The sequence below is a fragment of the Trypanosoma cruzi genome, genomic scaffold, assembly GCF_000209065.1.
Source record: "Trypanosoma cruzi strain CL Brener 1047053516801 genomic scaffold, whole genome shotgun sequence".
Lineage (NCBI taxonomy): Eukaryota > Euglenozoa > Kinetoplastea > Trypanosomatida > Trypanosomatidae > Trypanosoma > Trypanosoma cruzi.
In genome coordinates this window covers 71,245-91,090 of record NW_001849551.1, presented here as the reverse complement: position 1 = coordinate 91,090, position 19,846 = coordinate 71,245, and the positions used below count along the sequence as shown (strand labels likewise).

At 58.2% G+C, this 19,846-nt stretch overlaps 1 protein-coding gene and 3 pseudogenes across 1 annotated transcript, besides 5 other annotated features; all 4 read left to right on the top strand.

Moving 5' to 3' along the window:
* Positions 1–19,846: part of a sequence feature (areas not merged during assembly with more than two copies in the genome that could not be assigned to a particular haplotype) that runs on past the window's edge.
* Positions 9–5,957, top strand: Tc00.1047053510625.240 (annotated as a pseudogene).
* Positions 445–495: a microsatellite.
* On the top strand, positions 8,896–12,696 carry Tc00.1047053510625.225 (annotated as a pseudogene).
* Tc00.1047053510625.210 lies at positions 13,183–15,450 on the top strand (annotated as a pseudogene).
* On the top strand, positions 17,171–18,010 carry Tc00.1047053510625.190 (mucin-associated surface protein (MASP), putative; the record flags this gene model as incomplete). Its single annotated transcript, XM_814445.1, has 1 exon — positions 17,171–18,010. The coding sequence occupies one exon, from the start codon at positions 17,171–17,173 to the stop codon at positions 18,008–18,010; it is 840 nt and encodes a 279-aa protein (XP_819538.1).
* Positions 18,239–18,329: a sequence feature (A-rich).
* Positions 19,096–19,118: a sequence feature (AT_rich).
* Positions 19,153–19,173: a microsatellite.

Sequence of the window (19,846 nt, the reverse complement as noted above, 5' to 3'; positions counted from 1 at the left end):
TCCGTGCGCTACGCCATCTTTAACGATGACATTTGGACTGTTCAGCGGTCAAGCTGGTTGGATTGGCGCGACAACGACGTGGAGGTGGGTGCGATGTTCTACGACAGTAGCTCCGCTTTTGTGAGCATTGACGGCAGCAGTGTGGTGACGCTGACAGGCTGCAAGATGGGCTCGACGGGGTTGTCGGTGTCCCTTTTATCTCGGGCTGACGCCGGCTACCGGTTCGTTGCTGGGTGCCTGACGGTCGCGGGACGGGAGGCGTCGACGGCGGCTGAACTGGAGCTGAGCGGCATCACCAACGTGACGACGGTTACCGCGTGCGGTGAGTGCACGAAGGAGGGTGACTGCTTTGCTCCGCTGACGACGGCGGTCAGCGGCTGCAAGTGCCGGTGCGCTGCTGGAGGGCACGGCGATGTGTGCGTCCCAGCGCCCGTGCCTGCTGGCCCGCCGCCACCGCCACCACCGTCATCGCCGCCGCCACCGCCGCCACCGCCGGTTGGTGAGTGCATCAGCGACATGGAGTACCCCGAGGTTACGCAGGCAGTGGGCGGCGGGCTGTCGTGGCTGTGCTACCGCAACGTGACGTTCAGCGGGGGCGGCATGAGCCTGACGGTGCTGGTCGGGGCGATGGCGGGCGACGTGGCGCATGTCACGTTCGATGGCTGCACGTGGAGGGACGGCGCTGTGCTGTTGCTGTTGGGCAACGCGTACGCCGCTGTGGGGTCGCTGAACATCGTCGTCACCGGCAACAGATTTATTGACGCGCTGCTCAGTCCGGAGGGTGTGTTTCCACCGCACACAAACATCACGATCAGCGGGAACAGTTTTACGGTCACGAGGCTGTTCCATTGGTCGGGTTTGGACCTTAGGAGGCCGTCGTGTGTTGCGATGAATGGACTGGCGATAAGCAACGACTCCGCGGTGGTGCTGAGTGGCAATGTGTTTCAGAGCGTGACGACATCGGCAGGCGCCGTTTACGTCGTCGGATCTCCGCTGAGGGTTTTATGGAAATCCCTGTTTGCGGTGCTGGGCAACACGTTTCATATGGGCGGCGGTGACAGTACGCTGATAAATATTGAAGGGTCTGGCCAATTTTCATCGCTGAAGGTGCTGAACAACTCTGCCGTTGTGATCCGAGGCAACGTTGTGGCGAGGCCGGTGAAGTACTTTTTGTTAGTAATTTTGGCGTTGCGTGTGGAGTCTCGGTCAGCGGTTGTGTTTCAGGGCAACGACATGCAGAGAAGCTCGGCTGTATTTTTTTCAAGCTATTCTTCCTACATCTACTACAACTCCTGGCTGCAGCTGAGCGGCAACCTCTGCCGTGAATCCCCATCGGCAGCTTTTCTCTTTCTGAACCCCACGGTGAATCTCCGCGACTCCACGGTGTCTGTGTCCGGCAACCGATTCATGTCCAGCACGGGCACGCCGACCGTTTTGCGGATATCCACGGTGCCTCGCGATCTCACAAACGGAGCGATTGTGGCCGCGTGCAACACTGTGAACGACAAGGAGAGAGTGAAATACAGCATTTCCTCCGTGTGCAATGCCACCATCCTGACCTGCAGCGACCCATGCACCCTCGCGGCGTCGTGCTTCCCTGCGTACACGACGACGGCCTCGAGTGATGGCTGCGCCTGCAGGTGTGCTGAGGGCGGCCACGGCGATGCGTGCCTGCCCGTTGCTGTCCCCGAGCCACCGAGCACTGACGGCGCCGACTTGTGCGTGCGGGACGTGCGTGTGGGTGTGAAGCTGAGTGCCGGTTTCGGGACGTCGGTGGCGTGCTACGTTGGTGTGACCTTTGCGGCGGACGTCTTGGTGGACGTGGAGTCGATGTCAGGGAGCGTGCGCAACGTGACACTGGCGAACTGCACGTTTGTGGACGGAGCGAGCCTGTACGTTGTTGGGTGGCGGTCCGAACCGCCTGCTGGACAGCGCGCCGATGTGTTGATCAGCGGGCTTGAGTCGCGCTCCGGCGGCGGCGTGGTGGTGGCGAACCGATTTCCGCCGGGCTCGCGCGTCACTGTGGTGGACTCGGTGCTGATTGCAGAGGCGCGTGTTGCGTACCGCGGCGCCTACGACCTTGGCGATGCCTCCGCGTGCCTCGTGGTGCACAGCGTGAATCTGACGGGGAGTGTGCTGACCATTGCGCGCACGCACGTGGCGGCGGTGTTCCGCGACGCTGTTGGCGTGCTTGTGGTTGGCGGCGTGGCGCTGTCGTCGCGCGGTGCGCTCTACGTGGACGGGCTGTCGGTGCAGACGGCGCTGGGGCTGTGCGTGTTGGTGGAGGGTGGTGTTGCTGCCAGTGGCGGCTCCGTGGCGTTTGTTGACAGCGACTTCCTGCTGTGCAAGCACGCGGTGTCTTGCGTGGGGCTGTGAGCGTGTCGGGCGCCGCTGTGGTGCTTGTGCGGAACGAATTCTTGTCGACGGAGGACTACGCGGTGGCGTTTTATTCGACGGTGAGCCTGGCCGGCGGGTCGATGCTGCTGGCGAAGGGCAACGTGCACGACGGCGTCTCGAGGGAGATGCTCTACGCCGCTGGCGCCGTGACCGCTGCTGGGAGCACGCTGAGCTTTGTGCACAACCGAGCACTGCTGCCGCGGATGCTGTCGCTGAGCCTGTCGCTTGCGGCTGGGGCGCATGTGAGGGTGGCGTGCAACGACGCTGGTGGACGTGTCCTGTCGACGGCGGAGGAGTACGCAGCGGCTGGTTTTGGCGACGCTGGGAGCATCGACGTTGCTGGGTGCGACGACTGCGACAGGGACACGCACTGCTACGCGCCCGGGACGGCGTCGGCGTGCATGAGGAACGGTGTGTGCGTGTGCAATTGCGGCAGCGGTGGGTACGGCGAGACGTGCGTGCCTGCGGGAGCTCCCGCGCTGCCGCCTGCTGCGGGCACTGCGCCGAGTGTGTTCTTCCGCGAGGGCGTGACGGTGCAGTCGGTGTTCGTTGTGCCTGCCGGCGCGAGCGAGGTGACGCTGCGCCACGTTGTGCTGGACGGCGTGAGCCCGGTGCTCTACGTGCCGTGGATGGCGCGGGACGGCGTGCGGATTGTTGTGCAGAACGTGTCGCTGCTGAACGGTGCCGTGCTGTACGTGATGGGAGGTGGAGCGTTGCGCGGTGCGGTGTCGGCGGGGAGCGACGAGGGCGGGCCGGTGGAGCTGTCCGTGTGCGATGTGGAGGCGCTGAACGGTGCGCTTGTGCTGAGCGGCACGTTTCCCGCGGGGTCTGTGCTGACGATGACGGACTCCCTGCTGGTTGCCGCGAGGCCGACGCCGCTTGTGTATCTTCCCGGCTCGCAGTCCTCGCCGTACGCACCGGTGCTGGTGCTGTCGGGTCTGCGGCTCGTGCGGTCCGTGCTGGTTGTGTCCGGCGTTGCCCTCGTGACGGTGATGACTGGTGGGCGGACGGTGGTGGTGGACGGCGCTGTGTTGGAGCTTGTCGGTGGCGGCGTCGCGCTGGACGCGGCTGTGTTCGGTGGCGAATATGCGTTGTGCGCGAGTGCGCGCGTGGTTGCGTTGGGAGGCGCTGTGCTGCGCGTGTCGGGGAGCCAGGTGTACGCCGCGCATGGATTGGTGTTTGGCGGCGGTGTGGAGGCCAACGCGTCCGCCGTCGTAGTGAACGACAACGTCGGTGCGCTGACCGATGGCGCGCTGCTGGAGCTGCGGGGGTCGGCGTCGTTTGTGTCCGGGTCGTGGCTGTCGGTGCGCGGCAACAGCATCCGCGGCAGGCTTCTGTCTGTGCCGTCGTACCCGCGCAGTGCGGAGCTTGTGCAGAGCACGCTGACGCTCCACGGGAACGCCGGCAGCGGGCCCGTCGTGATGGACGGCACCGTTGCGCTTGGGGGTGCCGGCCGGAAATTCGTCGTGGGGTGCCTGGCGCTCAACGGGCAGGCGCTGCGGCCGATGGACTACAGGTCCGCCGGCATCATCGGGGAATTTCGCCCCGTGGCGTGTGGCGTGTGCGACGCCGACGTGCACTGCTTTGGTGCTGCGACGAGGACGATGTCGGGGTCGTGCGGCTGCCGCTGTGCTGATGGCGGGTACGGGCGCGACTGCCTGCCGGTGTACCTGCCGCACGTGGACGGGTGCAACCGCACGTCTGGCATGCCGCTGCTGAGCCACACAGCGACGCTGACGGAGACGCGCAGCCTGACTTCAACATGGACGCCGAGCCTGAGCACCGAGCGCTACAGTCCGCTGCATTACGGGACGACGGAGACACTGCAGGTGACGGAGACGGTGGCGTTGCTGCCCACGCGGACCCCGACGGCGTCGGTGAGCGGCACGCCGTGGTGGAGCGAGGTGGCGTGCCCGACGCTCAGCGTGACGACGACGGCGGCTGGTGGGAGCCTGACGCAGAACGACATCCGCGGCGGTGGGAGCGCCGTCCCGACGCGGCTGATGGTGGCGCTGCCGCCGCCGTTTCGATGGGCACGCGACCCGCAGCCCAGCACGCACCTGAGCTTTGTGCCGGTGTCGACGGTGCAGCCGAGCGGCTTCGGTGGTCCGTGGGGAGCGATGCTGAGCAACGGGACGTGGGTGCGCAACGCGACGAATCCGTCCACCGTCCTGGAGCTGGCTGTGCCCGTGCACCGCGGTTACTTCATTGCTGCCGACGAGACGATAGTCATTCGCTGCGACGCTGCGGCGGTGTCCGGCGGCTGCAAGGGCGTGCTGCTTGGGTCCTTCACGATCAGGTCGGACACGCTGCCCGCCGCTGCCAGCGCCCTCTCGGCGATCACCGGCGTTGTTGCGGGTGCGGCGGCTGTTGCCGTGGTGGTGACGGGCGGGCTGGGCTCCATTCTGGAGATGCAGGCGCTCGGCGTGTTCGCGAGGATGTCATGCGCCTCGGCGCAGGAGCGTGCGAGCACCGCTGCGCTGCCGTACTTCCTGTCGGTGTTCGCTGCCCTTGACCCGCTGTGGATGGTGGTGGGCAACGCGCTGCTGGCCGCTGCGTTCGGGTGCGTGCACTGCGGTGTGACGGCGGCCTTCCAGCGGTGGCGCGGCGTGGACGCGGCGAGTGCGTGGGCGGCGATGCGCTTCCCGAGCCTGACGTACGTTGTGGCGCACGCGATGCATCTCGGCATCTTCTTCGGCTCCGTGCTTGCACTGGCGATGCCCGACGCCCGCGTGCAGCACCGCGTGGTCGGTGTCGTCGGCGTGCTGTACGGTGTGGCGTTCCCTGCTGGCGTGTGCTACTTGATTGCCCGCCACGTGGGCGCGAGCTTCACGAGGTACTGGCAGTTTTCGAGGAAGCCGCTGCACGAGCGCCTGCTGTACCCCGTCGGGTATTGGCACCCCGCGGCGCAGCAGCGGATGTACGGCGGCATGCTGACGAACATGAGAGGCAGCCGCGTGTACTGGTGCGTGTTCCAGCTGTCGGTGCTGTGCGTGGTGGGCCTGATTGCGGCTGTGCACCCGCCCGTGGGAGGCTGCCATGTCCTGTACTTCTGCATGGCGGCTGTGCTGCTTGCGGGCGCGGGCGTGGTTGCCTTCACGAACATGATGCGCTCGGCCTTCCTGACGGTGATGCACACGGCGAGCTTTGTGCTCCTTGCGGCGCTGTGCGTGATCAGTGCGGCCAACCACCTTGCGCCGAGCGACGGCGGTACGAGGGCGTACGCGGCGATCGCGCTGCTGCTGACGACTGTGGTGCTTGCGGTCACTGTGTACGGCGTCGTTGTGTGGTACGCGGAGGACCGCCACTGGCAGGAGCTGCGCGAGCCGCGGCGTGGCGGGCTGGAAGCGCTGCTGCGCGATGACGTGGAGAGCGACGAAGAGACGCAGAAGCCCCACGACAGGACTTCATTGTCGTACGCCTCGGGCACCACCGTTGCGTCGTCGTACCGACCACCCGCACCGCCGCAGCCCATGGCCGGTGACACCCGCTCAGACGCACAGAGCCTGCTCGAGTGTGCATCGAGTGCGAGAGGCAAAATTGATCACGCCCTCCTGTGACGTGCAACACGTGGAACTGACAGGTGTGCGGTGTTGGTTGATGGGGGGAGGGTGCGGAGCCACGGATGTGCTGCGCCCCACAGCCAGCCATCGTTAACAGCACCGACGGTATTGTTGATTGTTGTTTCTATCGATGTGTTTCTATTTTGAGCGGGTGCTTCCAGGAGTTTTTCCCGTTCCGCGATGAATGTGTGGAGGGGGATTGTACTGTCGCCCCTGTTGCTCCTGCTGTTGTGTTGTATCGGACTGTAATTTTGTGGAGTTGCGTGCGAGGAACTTGGCGCTCATTTTGTGCAATGGAGGAGGGATCCAGCGAACCGCCTAGTGGAAGTAGTGAATTGCAGCTCTGCCTTACCGTGGGTTTGCGTGCAGGAGACATTGCAGTCCTCAGAAGCAGAGCGGCGACAGAGTAGTAGCAGGACTCCAGGTTTCCAGGAACGCCGTTGAGCGGGATTATGTATTGAGGCGCGACGCATTGCCGTGATTCCGGGCTGCCCTGGTGTGTGCGAGTGCAGCGGGGGATCGATGTCTCTTTAGCGGTGGAATTGACGGACCAGGCCATCCCAGTCACCTTCCACAATAATCCTTGAGCGCACCGCCGCCATGGCTGTACCCCTCAGGTGTGCGCGTGGAACGTGGGGGCCTTGGATGCTGCGGCATTGGGATTCGTTGCCCGCCACGGCCCGCGTGTTTTGTGTGTGCAGGAGGTGTGACGGCCACTTCCGGCAATTTGCACATCCCTTCACGGCGCGGCCTTTGATTTAATTGGCACACCGCATTCCACAGGCAAGGGATATTGTGGCGGATTGGCCACGCTGGTACGGGGATGCCTACACGAGGAATTCTTCTTTTTTAAATATTTCCCTCCGGCTTTGCAAAGCCATGCACCACAGCAGACACAGAGGGGTGTGGTATTAGCATGGAGAGTACGATATTCACCGAGACTCTTTCCACGGCAGCGTGCGTGTCTGCACCTTCTCGTCGAACCGTGGAAGCACGCGAGCACACGTCGACGGTTCTGGATCACCTGGTGACTCACATTGTTGGCGTACCCTTTTTTCTTGCCAGCAGCACCGAGGAGCGCGCACACGGATGCGGTTTGTTCTTGGCCACTGCGGCGTGCCCAGGAAATAAGCTTGTGATGCATAAGCCAAGGAGGCGTCCGACCTCGCACAGCTCACAGACGCATGGAGCACCGGCATCGTCGCATTGGCTGGACGTATTATTGGTGTCCGACAGCTCAGGCCAGGAGCTCACCGCTCCACTGCAGCAGGCGACTGGGAACCCACGCGCACGGGATCCACTGTCACTCGCAGGGAGGAGACTGCGCCAGCCCGCTCCCGCACCGGTGTTTCTCACGAATACGGATGGCTGCTGCGACCATTGCAACCCGCCATCCCACGCACATGCCGTTGGCGCGGCGCTGATGCCGCACAGCAGGCACGCAAAGAACTTCGCACGGAAAAGCCATCTCCTCCTGCTGGACCCCACACCGCCACGATCCGATGCCCGACAGACTGCCCGGTGTGCGGCAAGCACTGCAGCTGCCGCAGTAGTGTCGTGACGCACATGGTCAACGCCCATGGCATTACGCGCTCCCAGGCGCTGCGGGAATTTGGCTTTCGCGGTGAGTCGGAGCCGCCAGAAATCCCACCGGAACCACCGCCCAGCACTTGAGCGAGGACGAGAGCGAGAGACGGCACACCGATCGCACCTCCGCCGCAGACTGCAGAGCCCAGGCCGAAGCCACTCCCATGCAGTTTTTGCACGGTATTGTACGAAAGGCAAGCCGGAACCGTATTTCATCTTTGGCACTTCCACAAGCAAGAGTTCCCCCGACAAATAGGAGTCGTTGCCAGGAATATGACGGTCTGACGGCATCCACCGCGCTCGAATGCACGTACTGTGAATTCAGAGCTCAAGCGAAAGCGGGACCACTATCCCGCATACGGGCACACGAACACTCCAGCACAGCGCTACCGTCGGCACCGAATAAAGTGGCACTTCATAGGTGCCCTTAATGCGGCAGGCAGGCGGGCAATGCCGGGGGATTGACCACCCGCACCCGGCACAAACACCCGACAGAAAGAAAGTTGTGACACTAAAAATGGAGAATGAATAACCACGCGCTGCAAAGCTCGAACATTCGCATGAAGAACATCAAACCAACGCAGAACCCCGCCTCCGCGCAGGAGGAGAATGCCACCGAGAAACAGTGCAGCGTGTGTTTCTAAAATGGCACGCACACATGCATTGATTAGCGTCACGCTGTTGCCGATTTCCCGGCGGCAGAGGACTCAGGCCGCCGAGAAGGCGCACGTCTCTCGGCGACGACATCCCGCTGCGACCACCACCAGTTTGGTTTTGCCGTTTAGCGTGCGGGTTTCCGTGCCACAGCAATGCCTGACTGACCCGCTACCGCACGGCACGCCACGGGCATCTGCCGGATATTGTGAATACCGGCCGACTGGAACTGTGCGGAGAGGCAGGTCTGCATTTACTCCGCTGTCCGGCTCCCACTTTGGGTGCCGGGCTCTCTTTCACATCTTTAATCATTGGGCCGACGTGCTCTGCGATGGTGGCTGGCGTGTGGGTCTTTGTATTTACTTGAGAAGGCACGAGGAATAGTAACAATATATATAAACAGCGCTGAATAGATATTAGTATCGACAACTATATACCTATCTGTATGTACAAACACAGTCAATAGAATATCAATTCAATAAACCAAGAAACCAAGCAATCTGTCGAATTTAGGGGAAGGAAGGGAGATATCCACATCTATACACATCATCAGTAAATAAATTATCACTTTTGTAGTCATACCCATATCGTTATGCCTATTCATTGATCGTTGCTTATTTTTATATCTATATTGCTTCATACATTTTTTCCATCGTTTTTTTTCTTAATTGTGGCATTTTGCCTCCGTTATGTTATGTATTCTTCTCCCGTGAGTTCATGCTTACTTTTTTAGAGCGCATAGGCGTTCCGTCCCGCGGTCAAGGTTTCATATGCACTGAAGCACCCCATCGGACAAAAAGTAGCAAGGGGCTTGCGAAGCCCATCTCAGTTGAATGATGGTTGCTATCTTGTTTGATCTCCTGAGGAGCCGCAAGGTGTGATTGCGTTGCCCCTGCCACCCAACACAATGACAACCTTCAGCGAGCACTTTGCAGGCCCATTGTGCAGTTATTATTGAGGTGCACTCCACACCCGCATTTTGGGAGTGAATGCACGGTGTACCCGCAGAGGATGCTGAGGGCGGCGTCAGCGAGGCATGGGATAACATGTGCTCTGGAACAAGTGTGTGGCGTTGGCCAGAGGAGGCATTGTGTCAACGACATCACTGATTGATGGCCATTGATTTTGGGGCTTTGGTATTCGGAGCCTTAAGGACTGGAACGGCGCTGGCTGACCAGGTGCCACTCGCCATCCGATCCCTCCTGGATGTGGCTTAAGAGACGGTGCGGGCGTGTGTGGCGGGGGAAAAGGAAGTAGGACATTCTGTGGACATGCACGTGGACGCGTCAGAGCGTCACGATATCCCTCAACAAGTGTGGAGCCCCCGGCATGGTGCGTTGATCGTCCTGATTAAACTGCCTGGGGTGGAGGTGAGTGCGCTGACTTCCGTTTCACCGAATTTTCCTTCAGCTGACAGGCTGCGCAGCCAACGTGGAGGGACATCATGCGCACCTGTTTCCGGCGTGTGCGATGCCGTTTCCCACAAATGAGGGCGATTTCCCCGATGATGTGCTCCGTCGTCCTCACTTGATTCCTTGACGACACGACGCAACGCGGGGTTGGTGCTGAGCGACGAAAGCCTTCCGTCTCGGTTGGAACCAAAACGGAGAGCCCATGAAGAGACATGCTGCTCGCGACCGGTTGATGCTTGGCCTGGGAGGAGTCTGTTTGCCACCGTGTAGCATCTAATTTGCTTGATTGCAGCGCCCTCCACAAATTGCACGGTTCTTGTGCTCCTGAGTAGTGCCGATAAGGGCGGATTGCATGGTGGTGTTTCATTGCTGGAAGGCTCTGTAAGGAGGAAAATACTGTTCTTTCTTCTTCATGGAGGAGACGAATTCGTTCTTTGATTGAAGTACGAATGCCTTGTTGCAACTCTTGTTGGCCGTTGGTGGCTTTGGTGTTCATTCCAATCAATGGCTCTCACTGGCGGCTCCAAGGCCGAATATCGACGGGTGTCGTCATTTTTGGTCCCACGTTGCTTGGCCCAACAATAAATTGTTTTTGCAGCTGGACAAGGAATTTCCAGTGGGCGTGGACCATGTTTTGCAGAATATGCCCACAACGGCTGCTGACCGTGCTGGTGGTTGTTGCGTCCTGCATGACTCTGACAACGTTCTTGCGGATTTCACTATGTTGCGTGCAAATGATGTTACATCTGTGCCTCGTCGTGTGGCAGAGGCCTGAACCAACGGGGGGTAGAGTGTTGTGATGAATTCGAGCACCGACAACCCTCGTGTTGCTCATCGTTGTGCTCGTTTTCACTGCGGTCCTCGACGTGGGGAACGTTTTATTATTGTGTGCGGTATGGGGATCACACATCCGCTGGCGTATCGCAGTGTGGCGGTATTTGGTCAAAGGGCCCTGTGGAATAGTTTGTGAGGACGAGGGATGATGGCAGGACTGTCATGCCCGCACAGACGGAGACGAGAATGGGATTTTTGATGTGCCCTGCAACACTGCGCTCGATTGCGCCATTGGATGCATGCAGAGCAGGTGGCTCTCCGGTGTCTGTTGGCTTCACGGCCAACCCGCTGGCCCCTTCTGAAGGGCATTCAAGAGCATTCGTTCTCTGAGAGAGTTTCTGCTGTGTGGTCCGCACACTGCAGTGCCCGCTCCATTGGGCTTTTTCTTCGGTGAGAGGATGGTCTGTTGCACTTCTTGGGCTTCTGTGGTGAGGGAGGGTCGCGGGGCGACATGCCCACCGTTTCGGTGTTGGCGCACCGCGTACTTGTGGCCGCGTTACGCAGGAGGCACAATCTTCCGTTGCAGGATGAAAGCAACGTGTTCTTGACCCTTGCCAGCAATGGACGGTCTTCCTGTTATGTTGTTCGGGTGTTTCTGGAGGACAACGAGCTTGCAAATGGTTACGAGGGATGTGTTGCAGCAGGGATTGAGTGCCGCTTTGGTTTTTTCTGACGGGCTGTGTCGAGGAATTACAGGTGCTTGCAGATGTTGTTGCCGGTGTGAGGGCAGGTGTTTCAGCCACCCGAAGCGTGGCTGTTGGGAAGACGAGTTTCACTCTTGCAGCTGAGGCAGGCATCGACGAGGCGAATGTGCGGGCCCACCACCCTACTTTCTGTACTGTTTTGCCGCGACGACTGGATCTGATTGCCAGCCACGTTGGGCCATCGCCATGTGGCCGCAACGTTGCCTCGAAGAGGTCGAGAGGCCGCAGAGCACGGCGTTTGTATTCATCCGTGGAGGTGTCACGGAGGGGAAATGCGGGCCTTTCGGCATCTGACATCTCGCTGCCTTTTGACGCCATATTCGGTGAGTCTGTGGGTGCTGTATGACGCTTCTGCCTTTTACTGGATGTTTGGAGCTGCTGAGATGCGGAGGGCATTTGCTGCACCTTCCTTTGGTATCTTTGTCGCACGCCGTGTTCGAGATGGTTTTCTATTGCTGCACTGCATGGGGTGCTGCAAGGCACTGCTTTATGCCATGCGGTGGAAATATTTAGCGTCATTGAGGTGCCCCCAGAGGGTGGGAGTGGCGATCCTCCGGCGCGGGTGATTGTTGACGGGCTCACACGCCCCTTTGGACTTGCTGTCCCTTTGTTGTGCGTTCATGGACTGACCGCGGATATTGCAGAATATATTCAGGCCGCTGCAGTGCTCCATGCATTCAAGGTGTTGTCCTCCGCGCCGTCAACCTCGGCAGCTGACCGACCGGTGTCTTTGAAGGTTTTGGGGGGAGGATCAGTTCAATTTGTTTTGCGGCTGGAGTCAATTCCTCCATTTCTGCCAGCTAGACACGCCCACACCGTCACTTTGCTTTTTTCCTTTCAATGGGAGGAAAGGGTGTTGACTAGCCTCGGGAGACAGTGGCACTTTTTGTTGCATCGCTGAGTGATCGGTCAGCGGCAGTCGATGCATCAGCCCTTCCTGAGGGTTGGCGACAGACACTCTGTGGCCGAGACTATTTGGATGGGAGTTCACGGGGCAGAATTCGCGCTTTATTCCCGTGCTTATGCCGACGGAATGTAAGTATTTGTCTCTTCTTGTGATGCCTCGGGTGTGCCGTGAAGCTGCATTGAGGAGAGCACGAGGCGTTAGTGTCCGTGTTATTTTTTTGGGCGCCACTGCTCTTTTTGGGTGTGTGATCCGACTGTGTGGTGGGTCGGTTGAGGGGGAGGACGTGGATGGGCCGCGCCTACCCGACTGCTGTGCCTTATTTTGCTGAACGCCCTGACCGAATTGCTGCTCTCCTTTTGCTTGCCCTACCGGGCCTGGCGACCTCTTGAGGAGCGGTGCGACGGCGTGGACTGTCGGGCTGCTGAGGAGGCCGTGGCTGCGCGGGATGTCCTGCGGTACTTTTTGCGTTTCGGGACTACTGTAGAGAAGAGGACATTTCATGCCTCCTTCACGTCCAGGAGAGTCAATGGAGGGATCACGGTTGTGGGATATCACTTCACGAGAGCCTGCGCCCGTTGGTCGCGTCGACGGTGCGCTCTGTGTGTCTTCGATCCCTGCCGGAGCATCCCGCTGTTTTTGTTCCGGTGAACGGGAAAATCCACCGACACGCCGAGCGGGTTGCGGGGATGTTGCGGCGAGGAACGCTTTAATAGAGGCCCTGCAGTGGGGGAGCGCTGCTTGCAAGGATCCCGCAGCACTTGGGATTTTTCTTGCACCTACTTTCTGCTGTCTGTCTGTTGGTTGGTGCCGTTTGCCGGGGGGTGTATTGGCCCGTGCGCAAACGTCAGTGTCTCTGCTTCTGCCTGCGGCCTCACAGTGCTTGAGCCGTTGTTGACGGGGAGAGTAATTACTGTAGCGGTTACGACGACGCTGGTGTGTTACACTGTGGATGGCGGCGCCACCCTTTCTTCTGCCACGCTCTGTTTTGGTGCTTTTTAAATTCTAATTTGATTTCCTGCGCGCAACCACACTCAAACTGGGAAGGAAAACAAACGCTAATCGATACTATGAAGTTCGAAGGCACTGAAGAACCAACAACAGCACACACACAAACACATATTTGTATGCTCTCACGTGTTGCTGCAGTGAAGGCACCCCGCACACACAACCGTCGCCGCGTGACCGGATCCAGCTGAATGAGGAGGGAAGGAGGAGAGAGTGAGCCGCAGGGGCCCAACATGTCCCGGCACCTCCTCTACTCTGCGGTGCTGCTCCTCCTCCTTTTTGTGACGTTGCGCTGCGGTACTTGTGGAGCCACGCCTGCAAAGGAGAATGATGGCAAGAATGATTTAAGAAGTGTTCAGGAGCCGGAGAAAGTCGATCTATTTTTTTCACAGACGAAGGTGTTGCAGCCGAGGGATGAGGTTGTTCCAGGTACGACGAGGGATTCATTTGTTTTACCCTTTCTCGTCAGTGCTGGTGGAGTGACGGCTGCTTTTGCCGAGGGTCACATTTGGATGCCGAATGTCAAGGTGGTCAATTAACTAAGCCCTTTTCTTCCGATGTTGTTGCGGGGTACATCGACCCTGCGTGGAATTCTTCCACTCTTGTTGGTGAGGCCAATAAAGTATACACGGAGGGCACAAACTGTGCTTGGTGAAGCGGAGGGAAAGGAGGGTCTGGGTGTTGTGCACCACTCCACAACAGTCACGAAGGGCCACGGAGCGTTTCTTCTTGCGGGAGGCTCGGATGTGTCCTACGAAGGTGGGTGTTGGAGAGAGGGCGGCTTGGAGCTGCAACTGTTTGTGGGCGATGTCACGAATCCCACGGGTGGCAAGCAGAGTGGACGGATCGAATGGGGCGGCCCCAAACACTCTCGAAACTGATCTCCTCTGCTTCTCACGAAGGTGAACGGACGGAGTTCATTGCTTCTGGTGGCGCAGGTGTTGTGATGGAGGATGGCACCTTCCTGTTTCCACTGATGGCGGTGAATGAGGCAGAATACGTTTGCTCCATGACCATTTACTCGACGGACAACGGCAGTAACTGGGCGCTCTCTGAGGGCATGTCCCCTGCGGAATGCCTTAACCCCGCGTCAGCGAGTGGGAGGGATCACTTCCCATGATTGTTGACTGCGAGAATGGCCGGAGGGTGTACGAGTCGCGTGACATGGGGGCAACGTGGACGGAGGCCATCGGGAAGCTTTTAGGCGTGTGTGTCAACGCCGGATCGGGAGCCTCTCAGAAAGAAAGCCTGCGTGTGGATGCCCCCATTACCGCGACCATTGAGGGAAGGAAGGTCATGCTGTGCACTCAGAGAGGGTACGCCTCGGTGGAGAATAGGACCAATCCGCTTTACGTTTGGGTCACGGCCAACAACCGCTCGTTTTATGTTGGACCGGTTGTCATGGACAGTGCTGTGAATTGGGAGCTCGCCAGCACCCTGCTGCACTCGGACGGGGATTTGCATCTTTTACAACGGAGGGGCAACGGTGAGGGCCGTGCCATTTCGCTTTCCCGCTTGACGGAGGAAGCGAGTGCAATCAAGTCCGTCCTCAGTGCTGGGGTGCAAAAGGACACTTTCTTCTCCAGCGTGTCAATACCCACGGCGGGTCTGGTGGCAGTTTCGTCCGATGCGGCCAGTGATGGCACGTGGAACGACGAGTACCGTTGCCTGCATGCGACGGTGACGAATGCAGTGAAGGACAACGATGGGTTCCGATTCACGGGACTTGAGTCCAGGGCAATATGGCCCGTGAACACTCGGGATGATAACGTGCGTCATGTATTCTTGAGCCACCACTTCACACTTGTGGCATCGGTGACCATCGAATAGGCCCCGAGTGGGAACACTCCTCCACTGACTGCGGTGCTGGCGGACACTGCGTCCAATCGTACCATGGGACTGTCGTGCAGCCACAATAAGAAGCGGGAGACGGCGTTCGAAGGCACGACAACAACACGGAGGAGCACTTGGGAGCCGAAGAAAGAGTACCAGGCGGTACTTATGCTGCAAGGCAAGAAGGCCTCTGTGCACGTTGACGGTCAGTTGCTGGCGGAATAGGAAGAGGTGCTGTTAACAGGTCAGAAGCCACCTGAGGTCCTGAGGTTTTGCTTTGGCGCGTGCTGTGGGCACTAATCCCCTGTGACGGTGAATGACGTCTTTCTGTACAGCCGCCCACTGAATTCCACTGCGATGCGTGCACCCAAGGACAGGGCCCCCGTTCCGACGAGGGAAGCGGCTCCGACACCACCCGAGAAGATTCGAGTGTTTGACAGCGTCAGGGAGCACATTGCTGGGAATATTACCGAAGAGAAATGAATGAGCACCACGCCCTGGACACGAATTCCCATTACAAATAGTCACCTCGCAGGGTGTGGAGCGGCGTGAGTCCCGACGACCGCCTCGCCTCTCCCAACGACGTGGAATTGACACTGCGTGATTTAGGCGCTAACAACACCGTGCGTGTGTGCGTGTCTTGTGCGTTGCTGCTTCTACTGGGATTGTATTTGGGTGGTGGCAGCTTTCTGAGCCACGGAGTGCGGATCTGCGACGCCTCGCGGAGAATACGTGCCGCACTGCCCACCCTTTTTCACTTATCTTTTATTTATTCAATGTTTTTACTTTTAAATGTCTTTTTAATGCAGTTCAGCTGGAGCAGTAAGTACTGTTGTTTTTTCTTTGCGTAATGTTCGGCTGCTGCACACTGTAATGAGCGACGTGTTTCCCGCTCTTGTTTGCTTTTGTTTTTGCCCACACGCGGTGCCGGCCCTGCGGCTGCGCGTCCCACGGACTGCACGAAAGGAGGTTAGGAGGAACAGGCCGGATGCCGCATGAAATGTGAGGGATGTTGTGTGGGCTGGTGGAACAGTGCAATCTCTTTTATTTATTTTAATTTCCCTTTTTCTTTTCCTGGTGCGGGCAAGGTGTATATACACACGGTCGCTTCGTGCTGCGTGGCGCATGAAATAAAAGTCCTGCCGCATCAATTTTTCCATTAATTTTTCGTTTTATTTTTGGGAGTTATCCCGGACTCCCACCCTTTTCTTTTTTAAAATCCCTGCGGCTTGTTTCTGTAGTTGCCGTATCTGCTGTCACCGTGTGTCTCCGTGTCCCGTTGACTGTTCCTCTGCTGACTGTGCTGTTGACATGCCCTCGTCCCTTTTCTTTTCTTTTTTCCTGCTGGAGGCATCGATGTTCCGCTACGACGATTGTTTGTGTTCCCTTTGCGATGGCAGGAGGGCGACTGAGCGGCGGCCTGCTGAGTGCACTCGGAGGGAGCGGACTGTGTGCGCCGTGTCTCACTGTGAGTGTGGGACGCCAATCCGCCGTTGAAAAGAGAAGTGAAGGACTGCGGCGTTTACTTGTATGTGCCCGTCCCTCTCTTTGCCGCCGTGTCTGTGCTGTGCGCATGGCTCTATCCTGCGGTGCGACGCCGATGGCGCTGCTTTTTGCTGCCCTCGTTGTGCAGCGGGCTTCTCCTCTCCATGACACCGTCCTTGTGTGCGGGACAGTGAAGGGAGTGGAGATTTGTGAGGGAGTGAGGGTGGCCGTTGTTTCCGTACATTTGGATCTTCAGACACGTGGCACTACTCGGCCGCCTCTCGCAGCACCCAGGCCGTGGATCGAGAGAATGTGAGGGTCTGCTCCAAGCAGAAGGAGGACAACGAGATGCAGTGCATGACGGCCAACCTGATCCGTATGTGTGGTTGCAGCGCATGGAGCACGTGGGCCAGTACGCGTTGGGCGTTGCGCTAATGATTGGGGAGGCGGCACGACGTTGCGGCGCAGCGGGATCGCATGACGGACTGCCTGTGCTGTGAGGGGCGCGTGTTGAAGTGAGCGTGTCGTGCCTGTGAGGGACTGAGGAGAGAGGGAATAACAGTAGTGGTGACTGTGGGAGTGTGAGGAACGGTGCACGGGCGAGGAGCGCCCCTCTTTTGTTTTTGATTGTTGTTGAACCGCGCCCGCCTAATTGTTGTTGTTGTGGTGTGTGACTCTCATTGCTGGATGGGACGGTGCGTGGTTGTGTGACTTGTCTCTCCTTTTCTTCCGCTCTGCGTTGACGGGGAGTTATTTTGTGCTGAAGGCTACACGCAAGTGACAGGAGCGATGGCGATGATGATGGCTGGCCGTGTGCTGCTGGTGTGTGCCCTCTGCGTGCTGCGGTGCGTTGCCGGCGGTGTTTATGCGAGGGACGTTGACACCAACGCACTGGGTGGCTGCATGGCGTCGGGAGTGTTGGGTGAGAATGGATCCCACATGCCTGACGGATGTAATAAAACTGCGATTACGGTGCCTTTGCGGTCAGTACTGCCCATTACTGCCGTTGAAGCCGCGGCTGAAGAAGATAATGCTGGTGGTACAAGGAACAATTCGAATTCAAGTGAGAATCTCGAGTCTGGTGCTTCTACTGCTAGCTCTGCTGTTCCAGGGGCTCCTGCTGGTGGTGGAAGCAGTGGAACTTCTGCTGGAGGTCAGGGCACCGGTGGCGTTTCTTCTGGTTCATCTGAAGGACCTTCCACTCCTGCTGCTCTTCCTGCTAGCAGCAGTGGTGGTACAGCGGGGTCCTCCGGCAATAATTCATCTAACACAACAGGGGACTCTCCAACAGGAAATCAGTCGTCTACTGCAGAGGCTCACAACTCCTCGCTACCCGAAATACCGGCAGGGACGACATCCGGCACCGGACACACACGACAAGAGGAAGAAGAGGAAGAAGAAAATGAAAGGCAGCAGCAAAGTGATGAAACACAAGTCCAACAACAAGAGCATGAACACCCCGCGGAAAGTGGCGAAGAATCCGCGAAAGATAAAAACGCCCTTCGTACAAATGCCACCGCAAATACAGGCGACAGTGACGGCAGCACCGCGGTCTCCCACACCACCTCCCCCCTTTTGCCTCTTCTTGTTGTTGTGTGTGCGGCTGCTGCTGCGGTGGTGGCCGCGTGAGAGTGAGGGAGAGAGAGCCGTGCACCGCCCGCACACACACTCGTCCTTCTCTCTCTGTGTGTGTGTCCCCTTGCATGGACTCTCGCCCTCACCTCACCCCACGAGGCACACACAATAATGTGCCCATTGTATATATGCATGCACACCCATGCAGTCCCGTTGGTGCTCTCTTTTGCACGACACGCACCGCTGCCGTCCTGCCTGGCTGCATGGGCGGAGCATCGTAAATTTTTTCTTGTTTTTTTTTTAATTTTCTTTTTTTGTTATTAATTTTCCGTTTTTTTTAATTACTGACCCCTCATCTTTCTTTTTTGCTTTTGGGGGCAGTCAATATGGACGTTTTTTCTTTTCTACTCTTCCCTCTTTTAATTGTTTGTTGCTGCACTCTTCCTGCGAGGAGTGCCGTGTGTTCCCGCCCAACTGCTCCACTCGCACACCCACTGACACGCTCACGACGACGGCCCTGTGCGCCTCGCCTGCTGCACGCATGAGGAGGGGCCGCGACGAACGGCGCGCTGAGGGAGCCGTGACGTGTGGGCGTGCGACGAGGGCCTGTGGGGCGGAGCACACATTTCTTTCCCTCTTGTTTTGTTTTCTTGCGGCCAGGGCGGGCAGACACCCGCAGCGCCACACACACACAGCCACACCCTGCCGCCGTGTTTTTCTTTAAAGTAATGTTTTTGCTTTGCGTGTGCATTTCTCGCGCCGGCAGTTCCTTCGGTGTCGGCCTCGTGAGCATTTCTTTTCCCCTCCGATGATTTTTTCTTTTGCTGCGCTCACTCTCCTGATGGAGTGACGCGACTCCCGTCATGTCTGCGTGCTTCTCTCAGTCCCCACGCACACGAGTGACTGTGCTCTGCGGGCCGCACTCACGCGCCGATGAGAGGGCTGAGGGGAGCAGCAACACGCAGATGACCCCATGAAATATAAACGATGCGCGGACACGCAGAGGGTCGGACGGTTGAAAGACATTTAAATATCTTTTGATTTTCTTTTGCGGGCAAAATAAATGCGGACAGTTTGGTGTGGCCACACGGCAGCCAGGCGATTGTTTAAATTTGTGTGGAACAGTAATGGACGATTTCTTTTTTTTATTTATAATTATTTTGTGTGATGGGGTTTATTTAAGACGAAGGGGAAAGTTTTTTTTTTTTTTTTTTTTTGGTTTTTAAATAAATATTGTGTGAATTGCCATTGCTTGGGCTGCAGTGCAGTCATGAGTTTGAGCGGTCTTGTTGTTGTTGTTTCCGCCATGCACCTCCGCTGTACATTTTTTTGCGTCTCTCCACATGCTCTGGTCGCTGTTTTTTTTTTTTTTTTTTGTGTTTCTGCAGGTACACACAACCACACACACAAGATGCACATTGCAGTGGATTTGAATGCTCCTTTTGCGGTGCATGCTGGCAGTTGCGTGTGGCGGCTGTTGTCTTCTTCCGTGGCCATGAGGAGAAGGGAGGGAGGAGTGCGCAGCCCGAGTCTATTTTCCTGCGGGTGTGATGCACCGCGTGTGACTGCGCTGAGTTGGGCTCCGTGTTCCATTGAGGGCGGGATGGCTGGAAATTTTGGTGCCGCGTCGCTGATGGATGAGGGTTTCTTTGCTGTTGTGGCTGTTGTGGTGGCCGCGGGTTTTTGCTGTTTCCCTTTGGCTGTGGAGATGAGCTGGATGGAGATGGTGGTGGATGTCTTCTCCTCCTGCATGGTGGGCGGCTGCTGGCGTTGTGTGCCTTCCTTGCGTGGATGCCGTCTCGTGGTGTGTGAACTGTGCGGCTGGGCCTGCTGTCCACTCCGCATGTTGTCTGCTCTCTCTCGCTGTATCCGCTGTGCTCCGTCCCTCTC